The sequence below is a fragment of the Aythya fuligula genome, chromosome Z (genome assembly GCF_009819795.1).
Source record: "Aythya fuligula isolate bAytFul2 chromosome Z, bAytFul2.pri, whole genome shotgun sequence".
Lineage (NCBI taxonomy): Eukaryota > Metazoa > Chordata > Aves > Anseriformes > Anatidae > Aythya > Aythya fuligula.
In genome coordinates, this window is record NC_045593.1 from 16909403 (window position 1) to 16932947 (window position 23545).

Sequence of the window (23545 nt, forward strand, 5' to 3'; positions counted from 1 at the left end):
CAGCTTTTAAAAGTTGATCTGCTAATTACTTTTTTAGTAAGTAAGTGTGGAGTAACTGTGGAGTGTAAGTGATAAGGGAGCATATGAAGGCATGCCTGTTCATAAAGCTGTATTTTTTGTTTCTGTTTTATGCCTCATGAAGGCACAAAGCTCAGGTCTCATTCAATTTGCAGATATTTTATTTTTTATTCAAGTATTGTGATGGCATTCTGAACTGAGTTCTTTGGAAAAGCAAAAAAAATGATTAAACAGCATTTTTTTTTCTATTTTTTTCTTTCCTTTGGTATCATAAAAAAGGATTCAAGCTCCTTTATTTATAAAAATAATATGTAACCTTCCCTGATACAGTTATTATTCAATAAAAATATAATGCATTTTCTAAAAACGTACATATACATGTACATCGTTAAATTAGTTTTTAAAAAAATAAACATAGCATCTTCAAGATTTTGTCATTTGGATCAAATTTTTAAGTGTGTTCTCAAAAGCAGAATAACAAGCTGTGAATAAGCCTGCGTTTATGAAGTGGGAATGCCACCATTTAGTTTCTGGATTTGTTCTCTACAATTTTTAGTTATATAAGACATTTTATGTTTGATAGGACAGTCTGAAGGACATTTGGGTACTATGGTTGTAATTTTGATATTGTAATCTATTTGTATTTGGATTTCATTTTCTTTAGTCTTTAGGAGTACTTACAAGTTTTAGAGTTCTCAACACTTTAATAATGTTTTGCACGTTATTAAAATGCTACTGTAATGTATCTTCCTCAATAATTGCCTTGTATTCATAATTTGAAATTAATGTTGCAGTTAAACATCTGGAGAACAGAGTTAACATTAAATGTGTTTGTGCTTTTTTTTGTTTTGTTTTGTTTTGTAGCTATTGCATGATAAAACCAATAGCCTCAAACTAGAACAAAAATATAATTAACTTTCTTTCTCTGTGTAGCCCACCGTTTGTGAACGGGAGCTCTGTGTATTTGCTTTCCAAACATTAGGAGTGATGAACGAAGCTGCTGATGAAATTGCAACTGGGGCTCAGGTAGAATTATCTAATAATTATTACATATCTGATTTTCTATAGTGTGTGCAGTTTTTTCAGTCTCTTCTAATACTTATTTTACTTGTATTCCTTGTATGAGTATTCCTTGGTAAGTATTATTTATTTGTGCATTCTTATAGCCATAAATGCACAGTTTATGCATGACATTTTCAGATGTTACTAATGAAGTGCTTCCATTGTTTTCCTTCCATGTAATTAGAGTAACCCGCTTTTCTTGTTCTGTTGTATTCAATTAGGTCACCTGGATTGTTAATAAAGGCAGACATTGTCATCTGCAGATAATTCCCATTTATTTTCACCTAATGAGCCATTACTACTCTCATTCAATTAATAAGCCACTTCCTGTTCATGGTGTTGGATGCAGCTATCCACTGAGCATCTGTTATTTTGATCATTAAATAACAGTGGGAAAGTCCTTATTGATGTTTCTACACAGAGTTTTTTTCTCTCTTCTCAAGGATTAGGAATTTAACACAGCCTTGCTTTCTGACTCTAAATTCTGTTACCAATGTATTTATAACCATATAATTACTTGTTGGTTTTTTTTTTTCATGATTTTCTATGTGTCATAAAACAGTATTTTAAACTATGTTTTCAAATCACCATTTAACCTTAATTTACAGTAGTTACAGGGCTTCAGTGTATTCAAAAGTTAAAATGGCCTTTTCAGATCTTACGGAAAAATGCATTCCTCTCCGATTACCTAAATATATGTCACTGACTGTGCACTTCGTTGGTAAGCAACATGTTTTTTGGAAGAGCAACCATTCAGTTCAGTTAGCTTTAACTAGCACTAATGAGTCTAGCTACTGGAAATAAACTATTTGGCTGAGTGCCAGAATAACGTCTGTGAGCATTTCCTAAGAGGAAGAAACTTGGAGAAGTGTCTTCTTCCCTTAAGAATATAACTGAAGACCTCAGTTATGTCGTTCTGTAGTGCTGGACTTTTATTTTCTGAATATACTATATTTACATGGTATATAGGTACAAGCAAGTAGCTCTCACTTCTGTTTTTAAATATGGCTGAGGGGAGACGTGGTCCATGTTAACTCTCACACTTTGTTTTGCGTAGGTCTTACTGTTACAGACATATGCAGAGCTTTCTCTAGCTCTCTAGAGCACCTCTTCAGCATTGCTGAAGAGTATTTAAGTGATTACAACCTTAATGGTGCTTAAAAAGAGGTAGAAAAAAATGATGTTGAGATATCGGACTGAGGTGACTGAATTTTGTTGGGTCTCACTGTAGTGTTAGCATCACACCCAACTCACTACATCTGATCTGGTTGAGCTCTCTTTCCTGTTTGCAGAAAGAGTTCAGTGCTTTTAGGGTTTGATTCATCAGAGCTATTTTTGACAATAGTTTAGGATGGTGTGAGTCACAGCATAGGCCATCAGCCCAGAGGTTATTTTCTCCATTGATTATGAAGAGAGTTTAGGCTGACTAGTAAGATGTAGGTACTCACACTGTGAATTTCTACGTTTCGTCAAATAAAACTTCCTCCAAGTCTCCAAAACATTTTGTGTAGTGAAGATCCTAAATACTGGTTCCCATTATTAGAAATTACATCCTGTTCTTCCTACCGTGCTTTGATCTAGTTTTCTAAGGTAGACACCCCTACTTTGTCACTCCCTGTGTTCCGATGGCCCCTTCTTAATAATAAGAGATTATACTTGATAAAACTTTCAAGCTCAAATTCACATCACCTTCTTTTTAGTCATAGTCAAAACGCCTGAAAATTAAACACCTGATTTTTTTTTTTTGGTAGTTTGGATTTCCTGTAGAGAGTGAGGGATGTACTGAGAGATTTTTTCCTCCTTGAAAATATTTAAACCATACCCGAGGTGCTTCAATGCTCACTCCTAGGCAGGAGAAGCTCACACCCAGCTACAAGAACACTTAATAGATCCACAGCACTTCTTATTACCAAGGAGCACATGTAGAAGTTCATATTATGTTTGCCTTAGACTTATCTCGCAGTTTCAGCTGCTGTATATTCTATCAGCTCAGAACAATGATCTCAGGGGAAATCAGGGGATTAATTAAGCCTAATCTATGCACATTTTCCCCAGGTTAAAACAACCTGCTGTTATCATGGTGAGAAACAATACAGAAGTCAACATTTGTTTTAAATGAAGGCTTTGGGATGCTGTTCTAATAAGAACTGTGCCAGTTTTAAGACAACGTCCCACTGTGCAAGTAATAAAGGAAGACAACTTTGGATCACTGTATTAAGCAGTCTGGAAAATCAAACAACTCTTCCCTATTAGTGTTTTGCAACTGAAAGCAAAGAAGTGCCTGTAAGAAGTACGAACTTGGGCCCAGTTTCATGGTAATACATGGTAATACATGGTAAACATGGCCTGGTTGCCTGACCTGGCTGTGTATAAAGTCTCCTAGTCCCCTTTGCAAATACTAATGCAGATGCCCTATTTTTGAAACATTCGTTACACTTGTAGCTATTATATACTGGATGGAAATCAGAGCACCATGGAGAAAGCAATGATTATTTAAGTAACTTCAGTTTTCAATATATGTGAGCTAGTAGCTGAAACTAACAGAATATTTTTAAACAGGTAGAGAAAATTGTCCATTCATGCTGAAGGAGCAGAGGAGGAGAATGGCAACAGTATGACTCACTGCAGCACAGTTCCTTTTCTCTTTCATTATGATTCTTATTTTCATTCTTCTTCTCTAAAGGACCATAATTTTTATTTCTTCCATATGATCAGATACAATAGCAGACATATAATGACTTCTAGAACTTGAGCTGTGAGATGAGATCTGATTTATCTGGAATTGTGGGAGGAACCAGGGATGCCTACTAAGTACAAATCTTCTTGCCCTTTTGTTTCTTTCATGGAAAAATTCATTTTTGCAGAGGATTTTTTTCAGATAACACAGAGAAATCAGGTGGAAATAAGCCAATCTGCAGTGATGTTTTTACATAGCAACTTTGAATTTTATTATCAGTGGGATTTGGGTTTCACAGCTGCCAGAAAGCTGCTTTATCTCTGTTTTGTCATTGCTGTAGGCTCTTTTTAATCTCTAATTTACTATTTTTGAAACAATTACACTTAAATCTGTTGCAAAATTGTGTATGTGTCAACATGTACCTATGTGAATATGTCTGTACTGATTAGACACATGATCTTACAGTGAAATCTTGGAAATCATAGGTAATCAAATTCATGTTATTTGTAACAGAAAGGAAGGGAGAGAAGTTCTCCCAGTGTGAGATATGCAAGTAACTTTTAAATCACTGTGCTGTTCTGGCTTTAGTAAAATGAATGTTTAGTAGTGTTTTTATGATTACAGTGTTCAGGAAAACAGCAGGTGGTGGTACAAGTTCACAGACTCTTCCTCTTTCTTGAGTAGCATTCTTCATTGGCATCTTCTACCCAAGGGTACACAGATCCAGCACAACTACATTTTCTGAATGAATTTCGTCCAAGAATTATCATATGTACACAAGAGAAAGTAGGACTACAAGCAATATGTCTGGAATGATAGTACATTTAAAACTAGATTTTGGTCTTACCTAGGCACCTCAAATAGTATAGCAGGGCTGGGCCTGAAGCTTTTTGAAGTCAATGGGAAAAAATCAGTCGTTACATGCTATCTGTGGAACATAATTTTAGCTACAAAGAAAAATAAGTAGACTGGGTGATGAAATATGAAAGTACATAGTACATACATTTAATAAATATTTTTCTTCGTCTCTAGGTGGTTGATCTGTTAGTATCCATGTGTCGGTCTGCATTAGAGTCACCTAGGAAAGTTGTCATTTTTGAGCCATATCCTTCTGTAGTTGATCCTAATGATCCTCAGATGCTGGCCTTTAACCCCAGGGTAAGTAGTTGCCTTTCATTGTGTCATTGCTTAGTTTTAATAATGCATTAGGTTTCAAAGCAAAGCCTTATTCTTGAGTGTCCTCTACTAAAAAAGATACAGCTCCAGCATATAGCACAAGCATGCGGCTGTTTTCAGAACTCTCTATTTTTGTTTAATTGTCTCTGACAAGGTATTTGGGAATAAACTTTAAGTTGCATTTAAAGTTAGATTGAAGCCAAGAACTTCTTTTAAGACACAAACTATAGATGAAAAAACACCATCTTTGGTGTCTTCTCTCAATGTACAATTTGGACTTTCCATTCTTAAAGTGGTTATTGCTATTATTTCATTTTCTCTTTGCAAACTATTATGTCCTTAAACTTACTTTTATCAAATGTTGGACATAAAAGTCAGGTCATGTACAAGTATTAAATTTTGAAGAATTGTTTGCTCTTCAGACTGCAAATGCTGCTTCTCAGGGAAACTCTAGGGAAGCCATGAACCTATTATAACTCACTTGAGCCATCCTCAAGGGTATACATGAGAACTTCGGATGGCCTGCATGGGGAAGCATCCCACTTTTCCTGAACAAAGGCCAGATAACAGTGGTTTTTCCTCAGAGGAAGGGGTGAATGTATTCTGTAGTGCATGGGAAGGAAGAATTGCCAGAGGAGCTTGGAAAGGGGCTGATGAGGAGACTAGCAGCTGGGCAGGGCAAGAGTGTAAAGTGGTATAAGGAATATGAAAAGGTGTCTTGCAAGAAGAGGAGTAGAGACAGCCCTAGGCTGGCATGGCCCACTCTCATCTCCTCTAGCAAGAATGCCAGCATGGATGAGGTGAAAGTCCATGGGCAGGAGTTGGTAAGACCTACAGACAGGGAGCTGGAGCTCCTGAAGGTGGTGTTGCATGTGGAGCTGGTGAAGCACAGACTGTTAAGCTCATCTGCTCAGAAAAGGTGGAGTCCTCTGGTAGCGGTTCCTAGGCAGAAGGTAAGCAAGGGTCAGGATGAAGCAGAGAGACAGCTGAGAGACCTCTGACGTTTTCTAGAGTTGTTAGCAAAGTGAACACATCTGCTTATTTAGCATCTTATTTAACAGCTGTTTGTTCATTGCATACTTAATAGAATATTATCCAAATAACCAGCAGAGCCTGTGTTTAGTTACAAATATTTGTTTAAAAAGTGACCTAATCTTTTGAGTTACATTGTGGTGTATTTGAGATTCTAGTGAAATTCAAATAACAGCCATCATGATAACATTTTTGGTGAAATTTTTGTGAACTATGAAGGAGTAAGTCTGTGTATAGATAAGGTGGAAGGAAGCTATTCAAAAAAAAAAAAAAAAAGAAAGGAATGGCTTGGTGAACATTCATCCAAACTTTGATGAGGACTTCACATCAAAAAAATGAGAGTTTTGTAGAGCCAAAGACCAATAGTCTGTTAATTTATTTGCTTATTTTATATTACATCAGAAGAAGAATTATGACCGAGTCATGAAAGCATTGGATAGTATCACTTCTATTAGAGAGATGACACAGGTGAGTTTAAAAATCTTTACATAACATAATAGCTTTTTCTAGAACTAGGAAGATGTTTATATGAGGCCTGTGATGGGTGGGGAAGGCAATAGTATCAGCCATTTTCTATTGAGCCGTAATAATAATAAAACGTGTGCTAAAAATAACAAACCTACAGTATCCACAGTAGCAACGAAATTAAGGTGATGAAGTAGAATTCATGTCTTTTGAAGTTTAAATAAGAGATAATAACAGCAGAATGGGGCATTGTAACAAGATAATCACCAACTGCTGCATTTCTGGAAATATCCAAGTCAAACTGAGTCTTTTATTTCCAAAGCAAAAGAAATTGATTTTGTGATGGTGTTCTGAATGATAGCTTTATTTCTGTTATAACAAAACACTTGTTCAGCTAAGTGTGGTTGGGGACTTGGAAGGTTGGGTCTCATGGGATTACTACCATGTGATTTCTCAATATTCACAGTGGGACAGAATCTGATAGCTGTACTTATGTTTATAGCAACACTTCATTTCCCAAGCAGCCCAGCTGATTACAACTGATTATTGAAATCTCTCCGATATACCTTGCTTTTCCAACTGTTACATACATGTAACCTCACAAGAGCTTAAAAATTGTATCTTGTATGTATTTCTAAAGTACTTTGGGATTCTGGAATGAAGAATGAGGTATAGAGAGCAGTAAAACACATTGAAAATAAAACCGTGTATTTTTTTACTTAATATAATAATCTCTTAAAGAGAAAAATAACCAACATTTTACTTTTTTTAATGTTAAAATAACAATTTGACTGAATAGTTTTAAAGGAATGAGATAAAAATTAAGAAAATGCTTTTTAAGGGAATTTAAGCTGCTAACAGTATTTTACTTTACCAGTTTATACCATGTAACTGTTTAAAAAAAATGGGGTGGATTATCTTGGGGTATTTTGAGAAACCAGATTTTGTGAAGTTCCAGTCCAATTCCTTAACCCAGAAACTTAACATAAGTACATCTTCTACTGTTATCCCTGAGATCACCAATGTTTTGCTATAATATACTCATTTTGATGCTAATTACATGCTTATTATTTTACTCCAGGGAAAATAATTGCTATATTAATTCTTCTTGTTGTCAAAACACATTTATAACTGTACAACGCCAAATGTCAGCAAAGCTATGATTTAAGCTTAATAACGAGTCCCATGTATTCGTCCCATTTAATAGAAGAAATCATGGGCAATGTAACATAAAATTTAACCTTATGATTTCAACTAACAATAAAGGACATAATTACTATCTTCTAGGCACCTTACTTGGAAATAAAGAAGCAGATGGATAAACAAGACCCACTTGCACATCCTCTTCTACAATGGTATAAAATTGACTCACGTGAGATGATAATTATTAAAGTATCAAGTTGAATGAATAATGACTTCACCAGTTTAATTTGGTATAAGCTTACCCTAAGAATTAATACTAAAGCTAATGTTTGCAGCTGCTTTGTTTATGAGCTGTTTCTGGAGCTCATCTGGGGCAACTGAGAACACTGCTAACTTATTTTATGGCCTCAGATGGATCTTGCAGTCAAGATTTGTTCTACTTTTATCTGATAGATTCAAAGGCGTGCAGCTCAGTGCTTTGTTCTGGCTGTGCATAATGTTTTTAAGAAGGAAAGTTCTTGGTTATCATGCCTAATACATAGAACTGTTTCTTCTTGTAGGGTTATTTCTAGTAACAGATCACACATTGTGAAGCTTCCAGTGAATAGGGTAAGTGTCTGTGGGTTCTTTATTTTCTTATTTCTCATGGCTCTTATTTGATGGGAGTCTCCTGGCCACATGTGGATGTCTATGTTCAAACTGGTCACATGGACCCCATTAACAAACAGTGGAGAGAAGTTGGCAGTTTCAGGTTATGACTCATAGAATCATGTTGTGCATATCTAAGTCAAGTCAAACAAATTATAGTCATAAAAATTCTATTTGAGGTGAGTAGCTCAAATGCAAGTGTCTACCTGCAGTCATCTGAGATTGGGTGAAAAATTCACTGTTTTAGTTACCGTTTAGAATGTTAAATACAAAATTGTGGTGTTCATCTGCACTGCTTTTTATATAACACACCAGTTGTGTAAACTGAGAACACAAGTTGAGAATACCATGAACTTGTAGTTTACAGAGAACTTGAATATACAGTAAAAAGAATATAGCTCTGGAATTTTAGAAGGATGGTGCTGAGATTAATTTATTAGTATATATATGCCTCCGATGTTCTGTTTAAGGGCATAATAATCTGCAGCCTTTCAAATCTGAACTTTAATTCAAAGCCAACTCTGATCAAAATACTGTGATGAAATTGTTCAAATTAATTACCTTACTAGAGCCGTATTAGGCTGAAATCTGTTTCAGAAACTTCCATATGTTTCATATGCCGAAGACTGTTTTTACTGTTTGATTTCAGATAAAAGGTATGGTAATGAGACCTATTTCAATTTAGTTTGTGTAGGTATTTAGATGCAGTCATATATTGTGCAAAACAGTGTGATATATTAAGAACTACCATTCTGGAAATGCAGTTCTTTTGTGTCCATCAATTTCTTTTCACATATGAACTTTTATATTTTACAGCAACTAAAGTTTATGCACACTCCCCACCAGTTCCTACTTCTCAGCAGTCCACCAGCCAAAGAATCCAATTTCCGAGCTGCTAAAAACCTTTATGGAAGTACCTTTGCATTTCAGTGAGTCCATATCTTTGTATTAATCAAAGGTTACTAAAATGCCATGCTGTTTTTTGTTCTTACCATTTGAGGTTTATAGCCGCGAATGTATTGTTTTAAAGGATTACTGATTTCATTTTGAATTTTACACTGTGGATTTTAATGCTTTCTCTTTTTAATTTTTCAGTGGTTCACACATTGAAAATTGGCATTCCATCCTGAGGAACGGCTTGGTTGTTGCTTCCAATACGAGGCTTCAGGTAAATAGTAGACTAAAAGACTTCAGCTAACCTGTGCATGTTTGATTACATATTAAAATTAGGTGAGTTGTCAAGGGTTGTGTTTCTGGTAGTCGTGTAGGTGCTAAAAAGAGGTGACTTCCTGGAAAAGAGACTTTTCTGAAGCAATTAAAATGAAGTTAGGTATCTGCTAAAATAGCTTTAAAAAATCCCATTGGTAGAATCTGTGTTTCAGTTTTACATTACACAGCAGCACCTCCAGGAGGTTTAGTTCGGTACTGCCTAAAAGCAGTCTGAGATTAAAATGTATGCCTATATTATAGGATCCCAGAGTATACTAGCTTTACAGAAGACAGGTTACAGTGCCTTCTCAGCTCCTCAAGTTTTCTTACAAGGGGAATGCGAGCATACTGGTAAGGAGGGATCTATAGCAAACTTCAGTTTGATTTCTCTGCAAGACCACTCTTGCAGGGCAAAGTAGTCAGTAGCAGAGGGACTAGAGGACTGTGATTCGTAGTGTTTTAGCAACACAGTTTTGACAGCTGTTCACCAGTGATGAATCCATGATCCTGATTAGATACTTTAGAGGAGGATTCAAGGGTTCTTACTATGGTCTAGGGAACAGGATGTACTAGAAAAAAAGGAATGGAACTCTGCTGTTCCTCTTAATGCTTTGGATGTTTTTCTTAGCATCTTTGTAAGACACTTCACCAAGAAAGCAAGATTTAAGCTCCAAAATTACGCAAGTAAACCCCTTTATGCTTGGTGTTTGTTTTTGTATCTTTTTTTTTTTTTTTTTTTTTTTATGGAAATAGGAGGAAGCAGATCATACAAGTCTGTTTTATACAAGTTATCATTTTTAGATCTCTCACATGACTAAGCCATATTGTGAGCCCTGTTCATTCTGCTTACCTCAGTACCAATCAGTCAGGAAAAGTATCTGCTCACCAGGGATCCTGTGCAATACTGTAGGACTTGGAGGAGTGAGAGCATGACTGCATTTCTGTAGGAGTGCTGACACATTGCAGACATAAGGCAAATGTCGTGGGGTCAGAGCAAAGAAATGAGGGTAAGCATGACTCTGAAGCTCAGTGTTCATAACATTTACCTTCACAGGAGATACTCTGGGTTCTTGCATGTGCTCCACCAACTACTTTGTGTGGTTTCTTGAAAGCCTCATAAGGCAGTCAATCTCTTGAGGAGAAGCAAAAACTGTATATCCCTTTTTCTAGACAAGAAAATTACTAATAAAATGTGCTTGTTTTGTTGCTTTGCCTACAGGCCCTTTGCCTAGGCCCTGTGACATAGAGCAGTTATGTTGGTGAAGAAGATTCTTCCCTTTCCTCTCTTCTTTTCAGACATTTTATAGCTCTGTGGCTAAAACACTGTCCTGAAGAGATAGAATATGTATGGCTGAATTGGCTCAGGCAAAAGCTTGGTTGAACCCATTCTTCCAATACTCTGGTTGAACTAGTGACAGTTTTATTATTTTTTTTAGCATATGAGTGGTGTTATCACCATATCTTCATTTTTGAAAGAAAATAAAAGCAGCTGTTGCTGAATTGTTTGCTCATCCAAGGCCAGCTGGTGTACTTTGGAAACACCTTCTGGACCTAGCCCCTCAAAGGCTGGCTTAGGCTGTGGTTCCTGCAAAGGTTTTGATGTGAGACACATGGTGAGCTGCTCACCCTTCTTAAGGCTGAAGTGTATTTGGCCACTTTAGAAGCACGTAGCATCCCTCATGGTAATGTTAGGCATCCCTCATGGTAATGTTAGATTTTAAGACAGAAAATGCAATTTTATGTACAAATCTGATATAAAATTATCTTTGGGCATTTGGATGCAGTTTCCAGAACATATAGTTGTATATTCACAGCATTTTGTTTTCTTTTGTTGTTGGTTTTGGTTGTTTTATTTTTAGAGACTTCTTTGAAAACCATTTATTACCAGTCAATAAATCAGCGCAATGGGCTGGATACTGATCTACATCAAGACGTGTGTTTATCATTTGTACTTTGTCCAGATAACCAAATAATTGTTAAACAGACATTCTTCTCTCTCTTTTTCAGCTCCATGGTGCAATGTTTGGAAGTGGAATCTACCTTAGTCCATTGTCAAGCATATCATTTGGTTACTCAGGTGATATTTATAAATCACTCTAAAATTGGAGAAATATAGGGGGGTGTCTTAGTCAACTGCTTTTCTTACCAGCATCACTGTTTACAATACTGTAGTATTTATCTTTGTAGTCCAAGCTTAGATTTTCTCTTTTTTTTAATAAATTATATTTTCCCTTATTAAGTACCCATCCTCATTTTCAAAGGTGCTGAGTATCTTGAAAGCTTGAAGTAAATAGTAGCTAGAGTTGGATGCTGTTTGTAGTGAAGCAGGCCTTGACTATGCCAGGGAAATCCAACTTTGTTACTTTTTTATCGGTATCTGCCTAAGTTCATCTAGAACTATCCACATAGTTACAGGCTTTTAGGACCTGATCTGACAGAACAAGTATTTATCAACAGACATGTTCAACAGCATATGTTTAAGAATATTCCCAAGTATTGCCATGTCAGGGTCACATAAAAGATACAGGATGTGTTCATGTTAACATGGCAAGGGCAGGAAATTTAATTTGTCCCACTAGTAAATCCAAAAGTGAGTCATGTAGAGTTTTCTATATGAGAATAAAATCATAAATAGAAGCATAACAGAAACATGATATACCAGTGTGTACATTAAGAAACATTTATAGATATTTTAAAGTCTCCTGTAGTTATGTTGTATTTACCATTTCCTCATATATAAATGTGTGTTCATGTGCATGAAGGTAAATTTAATTTTGAGAGTGTTAGTTATACCTTCTGGTAATTTTAGGTAATGTCACAATCAGTTTGTAGAGCTTAGCATTTCTTACTACTACTTACTTGGTTTTAATATCAGCAGAGTTTAAATGCACTGTTAGCTTTTCAGAAATTACACAAGTATGGAAGCATTTTAGGACTCACTGAAAGCTCAGGTTGAAGCACCATCATCTAACAAAATTACTTTATTTTTGGACAGCATTGTTTTGTCAATTTCAGTGTGCTTTTTCTCCTCTTCCTGCCTTTCTCAGTCCCTTCCATCCAGTCTCCTCCAGAAAGGAAGTCTATGCCTATGAAATATATAATACTTTATGCTAATAAAAAACACAACAGAGTCTATAATCCTCATTACTTCATAAACTTACTTTTTGCCATAATTCAGTTTGTGTTTTCAAACTGTCAAGAAATGTGGGACAGTGGAAAAGAAAGGATGTCTGTAACAGCATACAGTACAGGAATTTTATTAAACCCAATGTGATGAATGTATGCAACATCTAAGGTACAAACATAGATGTCTAAATTTCTCAGATGGAAATTTCATCCAAAGTGTCTGAATAATAATATATTCAGCTGTAGATAAGCCATTTAAATCTAGCTAGACTTTAAAACTACCTCTAAATAAATGAACTACTATTGAAAATTTTATTTGGATTTACTAAAAGTCTAAATAATGCTAAAGATGAATACATAAAGTTCTTTCTCATTATATTACTGTCCCACCTACAGTAAATCAGACTGTTATTTCAGCCTGAGTAGGGTCAGTTAAACTCAAGGCATTTGAAGATGCAAATCTGTTAAACAATGACAAACTCAGGATTAAATTCCTGAGCTGAACTCAGTGTCATTTAATCTCACTTTCCTACCTGTGTGGTGCTAATTTGGCTTTCCCATGGTCTTTGTAACACATGCAGGTATACAGGTAATTTGCAGGTTTAAATCAAATTATCTTTGACAAAGAAAGCTGTCTACCAACAAAAACTACCTTTCTGGCTGCCATGAAAAAGACTGTGTGTGATTCCCACCATGTTACCTCTTGCATACCTCTCCATACTTAATTTTGGTTATTGTTGCATTTATATACCAGGGTATTTTATGTGATTTTAATATCTTAGGGATGAACAAGAAGCAGCAGAAGGTGTCAGCTAAAGATGAACCAGCTTCAAGCAGTAAGGGCAGTAACACATCACAGGTACGGTAGTGTATCAACCATCTCTGGAAGTTTTATGGTTTTATGTTTGGGAACTTGATATCAGAAAAGAAGGCAATATTCCCTTTGTGAAGGTTAACAATTTTACTTCATTGAATGAAATCAACTAGTCCAGAGTCTGTAACCATCAAATACAGCCCAATTGTTTTAGTAAGAATTTATGGAGTGTACTACAGGCCCCTGTACCCTTCTTTTCCAAACAGAAGTATTTGGGAAGAGAACAACAACAAAATACAGATAGCATTATGACCCTTAGCAAGTACTTGCTTTTTGAACTCTAGATTTTTTACTGAAGAACAATGCAAAAAGAATTGAAAATGATTATTACTGGAGAATTAGCATAGTATTTCACTTATACCAAGTCATTTGTTGTTTTTGGTTTGGTTTGGTTTCGTTTTTTTTTTTTTTTTGTTTTTTTTTTGTTTTTTTTTCAGTTTCTACACATTAGACCACTATAATTCTGCTTTATTTAAAGCAAACTCATAGCAATTATGTATAGGACTAAATTTTGAGAAATTACATCTGTCTCCATGGTTAACACACAAGAACTGTAGGATAATCTTGCTTTGAAGAAAAGTTGGTATGTAAGTGCAGAAGCTCTCATAAATGAGCAGGCCAGCAGTATCAAGGTAGTAGCCAAAGAATCACGGATCAAATTCACTGTGTTTCTTTTGTTTTTTTTTTGCAATTTGTTTATCCATAGCACTATGATATTTCTAGTACTATTCTTGATTCTATAATAATTGGTAAGCTTTCTTTCTGGGTAGAGTTCAAATCTTTCCTATGATAATAAAAAAAAATGTTTTAGAATGACAACCTCTATCTTTGCTTATTAATAAACCACTGACAGCAGTGGTTTACACAATAGCAGCTTTTCTACTTTTTCACTGTTTGCCTTACAGTGCTAATTAAGTTTTCTTTTTTTGTTTTGTTTTGTTTTGTTTTGTTTTGTTTTCTCAGTCACAGAAGAAAGGACAACAGTCACAATTTTTGCAAAGCCGTAACTTAAAATGCATAGCCTTATGTGAAGGTAAGCTGAAAGTAATTGAAAAACTGTTTTAGTCATAGGTACAGCAACACTGTATATAAATCAGCATCAACATTAGTTCCAGTATAGGTTGGTTTTAGGTCAGAAACAATTGGTAGTTATATAAAAACTTGTTTAATAATCTTTGTGTTTCAGTTCGGAACACTTCCTTCTTCAAAGAAAACCTGTAACATAACCTGATTTTTTCTGAAATAATCATATGCACAAAGTGACTGATCATCCAGTCTGTCTTTCAAATATGATCATATTCCTAAGTCATCAATATGATCCAAAGAAAGTCTTTATTTGAAATGGTGACTTCTTGCAAGCATTTAATAAAAACATTGAACACAAAATTCTGAGAAACAGAAGCTTTCCTATCGAATTCCAATTAATTTTGCATTTCTCAGGCAAACGTGTTGTTCATCTGGTAGCCAGCTTCTTGTTCTGGACTGCTTCAGAATTTTTGTGAAGTTAAAATCCATTCCATATGATTACAATTATTCCTGAAAGACTTGGCTATTCTATTAGTAATTAATGAAAACAGCAGCTTCCGAGAAAAAAAAAAATAAATTTGAGTAAGAGCAATTGGTAATGAGTCTCATTGGCCAAATAAAAAGAAATCAGATTGAACTCAGCTTGACCTCCATTTTCAGCATTTGTTTATTTTAAAAAGTAAAAATTAAGGCATGGTAGAAAGGATGTTCTTTCAAAATGAAAGCTATTTTTATGCTACTTTTTAAAATAATTATTTTTCAGATGTTGAAGTAAAATATTTAATATGATCAAGGCTGTCAGTCAACATGAAACTTAAACATGATCTGGATAGGAAAATACACAACTTTATGACTGTAGCTTTCAAAAAAAGCTATGAAATGAATGCAGGCTTTACTAGAATTTACTTCTTAAAAATGCTTGAAGTTTCTAAATATAAATGATACCTTTCCCAAGTATTAATATGGGATAGAAGAGATGAATATGTAGGACTTTTTTATCTCTGTCATTCTTCCTTTGCATTTCTCAATGGATTGTGAATGTTGTAAGGGTTAAAATATATGGTAAAACATATTTTACTTTATTGTAAAATTATTTACTATATTTATTACTTCACTTTTCTTTGCAAAGTGTTTGGGGGAAGGTGTCTATCAAATATAAATTTGAAATAAATTACAACAAATAAATGTTTGTTAAAAACTAAAATTAAATGAAGAAATAATGTAAAAATTTGGTATGCACTTATTCATGGTAGTGTTTAGATGCATTTATAGAAACTTTTTCTGCTACTACCTAGAAATAAGAATGTTTCTTTCCTATGTTGTTCTCATTAGGCTGTTTAACAGCCTATCATTGTTTTCTAAATGTTGAGCAAGTTTTGGCAAGTTTCACAATCCCCTTGATTATACTTGGTGTGCTTAAGTTTTAAAAAATATTTGGTAGTATTGCAAATCTCTAATCTTTGGCATCTCAGTTTCAGGTGTTGTCTTTTACATCTTACTGTTGTCTCAGCCATCATCAAACACAAACATGTCTGTGCCAAAGCCATTAGTTGACTCAGATCCTCCTTAACAGCCCTATGTCCATTTAAAATCAGTTTTTAATAAGCATACATTTTCATTTTTCTTGTTTACTAGTCTCTAGAGCAGGTCTTGGGCCTTCAAAGAACTTTGTTTATGAGAAGTACCAAATGATCATAAAAGCCAACTTTAGTTTAAAATCATTTCTTAACAAACTGGCTCCCATACATCAAGCATTTGTGTTTTCTGGAAAGTAGAATGTATTTTGGAAACAAGAATCAAGTTCATCTCCCTGTTTGTACTAACAGCCAGCTTGGAGACTACACTTTGCCACAGACATGCACTGGAAAATTCAACATTCCCACAAAGCTATTTAAAGTGTGTAAAAAAGCTAATATTTTAAAGCAGTATTTTCCTGACATGTTTTGATCACTATGAAATTTATTCTTTCCCTGATAGTGATAACCTCATCTGATCTGCACAAACATGGGGAGATATGGGTAGTTCCCAATACAGATCATGTGTGTACAAGATTTTTCTTTGTGTGAGTACAAACCTTCTTTTAACATATATCTGTCTTTTCTAGGCCTTTTTCCCCATGATCCTGACAACAGTTGGAAATAAAACAGATAAAAGTTACTTCTTTCTAATTCTTTAGAGAATTGCTTCAGTTTTTATTCAGTTTTATTCAGATTTTTATTCTATAATTAATTTTGATAGAAAATATATGAATACATTAGTGACAAAGATTTAGTAGTCACTTTGATAAAGAAAAAAAATGCAAGGAATGGGGTGTTACTGATTTTTCCCACTCTATAGCATTGCCTTATGTTGCAGTAAGTCTCTCCATGTATTGCAAAATCTCTCTTCTATTCAGGTGTGTGATTGAAAGCTAAAGAATTCATTAATGAGAAAAAGCTTCCTATCTGTGATGTGAGTGTTTTTCCTCTCAGCTATGACTTGTAATTACACATTGACATAGATTTTAGCCCTGCAAAGAAAGTCATGCAAATGAGTGGAGAAGCACAGACTTCAGATTCACCAGCTCTGAGGGTTTGCAGTGATCAGGATTTCTTTATCTATGCAATCCCTTAATGCAGATGGGTTCTTAACAAGGACGAAACCCCAGAAGATTTCATGGTGTCATCTCTAAGTGCAGGTCCTCTTGTAACAAGAGTTTGGGTGCCACAGGCCTTGTGCCTGCTTTGGTACCAGCCTTGTGCGGGGCTGTTCAGGAGCAGCCACAGAAACAGACCTTTCCTTTATACATCCACCAACAGGGGAGCTCCTACTGCGTTTCCATGGGCCCAGTGCTGGCAGCACTGCAGAATTCCCAATGGGCTGTTCAGCCTTAGGGTTTCAATGCCAATGGAAGTCCTACCACCATTCACTCTCTATAGAGTTTAGGATCTTTGTGTAACAATGAAGTACAGCAGAACATTTGAATAGTAAGCATGTTAAAGCATAGAATAAGTGCTTTTGATTATTGAATAAAACAAAGTTTTGAACGCTTTTAGGTAGCATCACTAACTTGATTTTATTTTTTTTACTTTTTTTTTTTTTAGTTACGAAGATGGTCAAGTGGGTGATACAAGTATAAATACACAGGAACCAAGCATTCATAAAGAGATTCTTCGAGTCATTGGCAATCAAACTGCTACTGGTTAAAAGGACCACTGTTATTTAATTGATGTGATTTGGAAGCCTTCCTCAGTCTCAAAGCTGGATTTTGAACTGAAGAAGATGCAAAAAACTAATTTATTATTATTATTATAAGCAAATTAACCCTTTGAATACTTACTGTTTTCTTACTTAGTATTTCTTATCTCATCAAAATACCTGAGATGGTATGAATTAGCAACTGTAGGGTGCAAAGTCTATTAATATACTACAACTAATAATAATTAAACAGGCATTTGGGTTGCTCACAATAAACAGAATTTAAAAAAGGAGTTTTGTGCTGATATTTTTATATTAAACTCTTCAATTGGAGGTTTTAGTACTGTACACTGGTATTTTAAATTTAGAATGAGAGAATTATAAGCAAGAGAGAAGATTTTATAGTGGAGAACCTGTGTTATACAGGATACTTTGCAATAAGTAAAATATTCTCATATTTAAACACAATAAAAGATTGTCTGGAACATGTCAAATTAAAGAGATTGGTTACCTGCAGCTATCTTTGATTCATTTTATTTTACACAGGTGTAGCCAGGATTTAGAGTCAAAAGGTTAAAACAACAATACATTTTTGACGTAATGAATGAAACAAAGTAAAGCAATGACTCTAATGGTGTATGTTTAGTTTTTTTTATCCTCTCTGGAAACACTCTTATCCGTTAAGCGTCTCAATTATATTTTTTAATTAAACAAGATTAGCAAACACCTGGAAATCCAGAAGCTGTTAACTTTCTTTCTTTCTACAAGTTTGGTTTTTATACACTGGATTTTACAGTTTCTTCAGATAAACAAAGTTCTTTAATGTTTTCATCCTAACATTAACAAGACTGGTCTGTGGCTAAATTTATTCAAATAAGTAAAAGTACTTGCCAGATTAGAGCTTTAATATGATTGGGTTGATTTTTGGTACATCAGAAACTATAAACAAATGCAAAATTTTATTGACTTTCTCCATGTGAAATATTTTTATTAATTTATTTCTAAGGAAAAACAAATCAATTAAAATCTTTGTCCTTTAAACTAATTGCTTTTTTTCCAAGTAAGCGTGATGGCCACACAGGTAGGGCCTAGTCTCCATGGCATAAAGAATATCCTGTGCCCTCAGCAGCTCTCGCAGTAGCCATCCTGCACCTGGTGGTACAAGCCACCAGATAAAGTAAAAACAGACTGAATCAGCTATTACATGGTTTTTGTTTTTAATAAAGATACTGAAGAGCCAAGTAAAAGCATAGGAGAGAGACCAGCTAGTGTTTGTATTTATTTATTTTTTTAAATAGAACTCCATTAGGAAGATAATGTTCATATTTACTGGTAATGGGTGATTCCCTGGTTTTAGTCCCAAGTTATACTCCCATATTCCTTGCTGCAATTGAAATGCCCTGCAAGTAAAATAATATTACTGGAACATACTTAAAGTCTTTTTTTTTTAGCATTCCAGACTTATTTGCTGGTGACCTCCATTTTTCTGGGTTCACACCTGACCTGTCAAACCAATTTTGTTTTCGAAACCCATTTTGCTATTGAATTTCTGTTGACTTTCACTCTCATTTGGTGGACACCTCATGTGAGAACCACTACTCTAGTTCTGTTGTGACACAGGTTCTTGAAAGCAAACTTCTTGAAACAAAGAGGATTCCTGAAATTTATCTATCTACATAAAGACTGCATTAGGTTATGTAGCTGCACAAAATCAGCATAATTCAGAAGTAGAGCTGAAAACCTGGAATACTCTTCCCCCCATATTTTGTCCTGCAATATGTGTCTGAATCTCTCTTTTTGTAGAAAACAGAAAGAGACTAGAAAGCAAGTCCACAAATTGTCCTGCAAGTCCTGCATTGACTTGCTGGCTGACTGTTCACCTCTCTGAGAGACCTCAAAAAATAAAAAAGAACAGAAGAAGACCATGAATGAACTGGAGAAGCCAAGTAAGCAGTCATCTTCCCAGTCCCCTCAAGTTACAGCAGGGTCATAAATGAACCCTTTTGAAGAAACCTTGAGTGTAGCTGTTGGAGTGAGTTAGCCTTGCTTTGCACAGTGGTGTCATGATGCTGACCATGTATGGTGCCCTAAGTACAACCACTGGAAAGGGAGTGAAAACATAATGTCTGCCAAATTTTAAGACTGCTCAGAAGATTGTCTTAAATGGATGAGAGAGAGGAAGGGAAGGTGGAGAAAAGCCGGCCCCAGAGATGTATGAGGAGACCTTGCTGTTATAGAGGGCCTGTTTCAGGGATTATCAAGGGGACTAGCTAAAGTATGGGGGTGAAGGAGGATGACCAAGAGTAAAAGACAATATGATGAGCACAGGCAATGGGACAGAGCAAAATCTTTAAAGGAGAAGGGTGGATCTGAAGGGGCAGGAAGTTTGTTGGTAGGAAAGGTAAAACAACAACAACAACAACAAAGTGTCAGCAGCTGAGGTCCCACTCTTTGTGTGGTGAGAAAACATAGGGGTAACAAAACTGCAGCATGGGGAGAAGTGCAGCATTGTGCTTGGGGGAGCTGGGCCACCTTGAGAGGTGGCAAGGATACCTGGGACAATGCAAGGACACAAGCCCAGTGTCGCATACAAAGCAATGGAATTAAACAACACTTCACTTGCTACACAGTAACTCAGTCAATTTTTCCTGAGCCAAAACACTAACGGGAAACTTTTTGGTGTTATGTTACCTGCTGGTGAAAACGAATCTTCAGATTGTTCCTTTAGCAAAATGTTAGTTCTCATTTTTTAAAGGTGAAGGAAAAAAGGGAGGTTCTCTGGATTTGTTAGTCAAAAACAAATAGCCCTTCTGTAGCAGACTTCAAAACTGAAGCAAATACTTTCTCACAAAGAACTGGAATGAGTGAGCCTGAGGAGGAGATTTTATTTGAATGACTTTTGTGTAGAGTTTTTATGCAAGGCTGGAGTTGCATATTGTCCAATTCTTACAAATACTAATTTGCATGGATTCCACAGGATGAGAAACAAAAAGCCAAAGTCATTTGAGAAAAAGCCCTGTGTTATCCATAAAGTCCTTGCATTTGCCTTCCTCTGCTGTCATGTGCATGTACATGACATGATGATAGAGCAATCTTTATAACTCCTACTGTAAAAATATAAACCTTTCAAAACTAGCTTTTAACCTCTGAGAAAACAGAGCCCCAAGCTCTTAGTATTTGCTTGGTAGAAATCTCCATGAAGCCATATCTATCTATCTGTGACCATGTCCAGTATGGAGCAACCAAGGGAATTCTTGGGAAGTAGCTTTGTAACTTACTTCTGCATCAGACACCAAATTATAAGCCCACAAATATGGACATTTAAATGGAAAAAATATGTTAATCCTTTAATGTTGCACCCTAATTATAAATTGCCATATTTGTACTTCTATACGTATTCTAAACATTGAGAAAAGAATCAAAAATGATATTTTTAGACCTTTCTTGAAATTCAGACTGATATTTAGCATTCAAGGGGTTAAGCAATTTGGGTTATTTTCTTACTATATCTATAATCAGCATAGCTCTATTTTCTTCAGCAGTGCTACACTGTTCTGATACCTGAATCTTGGGCTCTGCATTACTTACCATCAAATAGTCAGTTTGTGTAATATTCTGCTTAACGTTTTAAAGGAACTAGTTGATGACACCAGAATTGTTTATGCTTGTGTTTTCTCTAAAGCCCTTGAAAAACTCTTACTGATGCTGTATAATTTTAATATTATAACTGTTGGTACTAAAAATGCATCTGATGAAATAATGCTAAGGTTATGCTTTTGTTAATACAAATATAAGACCACTTCCAAAAGAAGACTTTGTGCTTAGATCAGTTATACTATGCTTATAGACCACTTCTTACCGTGGAAATAATTAGCAGACAAATGAATGAACTGAATCATAATTTTAAAAGAAACATGAAAAAAACTAAACAAATACAGAAAGAGTGTCTAGTTACTTCAGCATTATATTGGTTTAAATGGATTTCTTCTTGGCTGTAGAAAATGTAAGTTAAATAAAAAGAGTACTTCTTGTGGCTGACAAGAGAAGAAACTCTACCAGAGCAAAAGCACTCTTTAATCTTAGCATTTTCAAAACATACAGGTTTGGGGGCTGATCCCACATTATGCTGACACCCACTGCAGGTGCTGGGAGCTAGGCCCTTAAACAAATAGAGGCGTTTTTTGTAGTCGTCGTTCTTCACTGTCATGGTAAGTGTTTTACAAGCACCTCTGATGAAAAGACCTACGGCAGCTGGCATCAGCGTGCCCAGTCCATGGCTGGTGGGCCATGGCAGGTCTTCTTTGGCTGTCCAAGGCTGGGGTAGCAGCAGAGGCCTCACTGGTGAAGGTGGTGGGGAGAAGAGGTGGGAGAGACCTCAGCAGGTAGGCCCAAGCCTCCCCGTGCTTTGCAGGGCCTGGTAGGGCACTGTATGGCCTATGGCATGGCATGCACAAAACCAAGGGGTGGCCCGGTGTCCTGCTGGATTTCCTTGTTACAAACACTACCTCAAGGGGAAAGACGGGCCTGTGGACTAAAGTGAACAAGGCTGTTTGTTTGCAGAGCATGCAGGGTGAAAGCAGTTTGAAAAGTATCTAGAGTTCAGGCAGTCAGGGCTGTAATGAAAACCAAATTTATTCCTTAAAACACTGAGGATTGGGACTGTGCTTCTGAGTGGGAGAGGTAAGGAAAAAAGCAAAGATTTAAAGCAAAGCAGTGCTCTGCACATGTAGCATCATGTACAGTGCACAAGGCTATCACAAGGAAGGTGAGTTTCCTGATCTGGTTTTGGACATTTTGGTTATGAAGACCCTGGGCTCCTCTGCCTCACCATGGCATCAACTATGGCCACCTCCAGGCCTGCAGCTGCCTCAAGTGAGCAGAATAAAATACTGAGCTGCTGTTTGGTGTGATGAATGCAATACTTGGCTGGGTGTTCCTGCTAAACTTTCATCTGCTGGGGAATGGCGATGATGTAAATTATGACCCATTACACTTTGCATTGGGATTTTGTACACAGTATGATATACTAGGTAGAACATTTTGTTAGGAAAAACAAAACAAAGAATTCAAGTAGTAGTTAGATGAACATATGTAATGTGTGAAAAAGCTGTTGAAGAATAGATTCCATTAAACATGCCAGCAAGTCAGTAAAAATAGTCCTTATACACATTCAAAATCATTTAATGTTCTAAAAATAATTCTTAAATTTACCCAGTATGTGTTGTATCTTTGAATTTTAAGAAGCAGCCACACTTTTATGTAAACATAAAATATGCCTATGTTTCTTTTAACTCTGCAGCCTTTTTTTCTCCAAATAAATTTGTTAAATTCTGTGCACAAAACATTACCGCAGCCTGCTATTTAGCCTATGGTGCCTTAGAGTTACTACAAATATTTAACAAAATGTACATAATGTAAATACTGCCAAAAGATCACTAAGGCCAAATATTTTCTCTATTCACTTTTTACTGCACTTGCTTTCTATTGCTCTTTAAGCCTCTTTTATCCAGCTTTGTAACAGTTACAACATTGTAGCCAATGTAAATGTTTACTTTCAATAAATCAGAATTTGTTCAACAAGCACTGTGCATTTGGGCACTATTTTGAAAGCTCTGTTCGAAGTTAAAACAGTCTTCTAAGAATTAAAAGGAGTCTCATGCCTCTTCTGGACTTTTGCTAGTCTCAACAGAACCTGAAGCTTATGCCATGCTTCTACACATATGATTGGAGTAAAATTTTTCTGCAGTAATCTTCTTAAAAACACTTAGGTGATCAGTAAAAATAGATTTTCATGCTCTGTTTATCTGAAAGTGTTACATGACTGGTTCAAAATAGAGATACTAGAATTAAAGCAGGATTTCACATGCATAGTGTCATATAAAATGCACAAGAATGTCTCAAGATGCATTTTA

General features: G+C 35.6%; 1 protein-coding gene across 1 annotated transcript in view; it reads left to right on the plus strand.

Moving 5' to 3' along the window:
* The window catches only part of PARP8 (poly(ADP-ribose) polymerase family member 8), a 108749-nt gene extending 90148 nt beyond the window's left edge, over positions 1-18601 (plus strand). Inside the window, exons 15-26 of the mRNA XM_032206145.1 lie at positions 952-1044; positions 4790-4915; positions 6368-6433; positions 7718-7785; positions 8134-8182; positions 9038-9150; positions 9317-9389; positions 11438-11507; positions 13339-13415; positions 14394-14463; positions 16434-16518; positions 17540-18601. Coding sequence (XP_032062036.1) covers positions 952-1044; positions 4790-4915; positions 6368-6433; positions 7718-7785; positions 8134-8182; positions 9038-9150; positions 9317-9389; positions 11438-11507; positions 13339-13415; positions 14394-14463; positions 16434-16518; positions 17540-17642 — 993 coding nt within the window. The 3' untranslated portion in view covers positions 17643-18601. The remainder of the gene's footprint in view (positions 1-951; positions 1045-4789; positions 4916-6367; positions 6434-7717; positions 7786-8133; positions 8183-9037; positions 9151-9316; positions 9390-11437; positions 11508-13338; positions 13416-14393; positions 14464-16433; positions 16519-17539) is intronic.
* The last annotated feature ends 4944 nt before the right edge of the window (positions 18602-23545 follow it).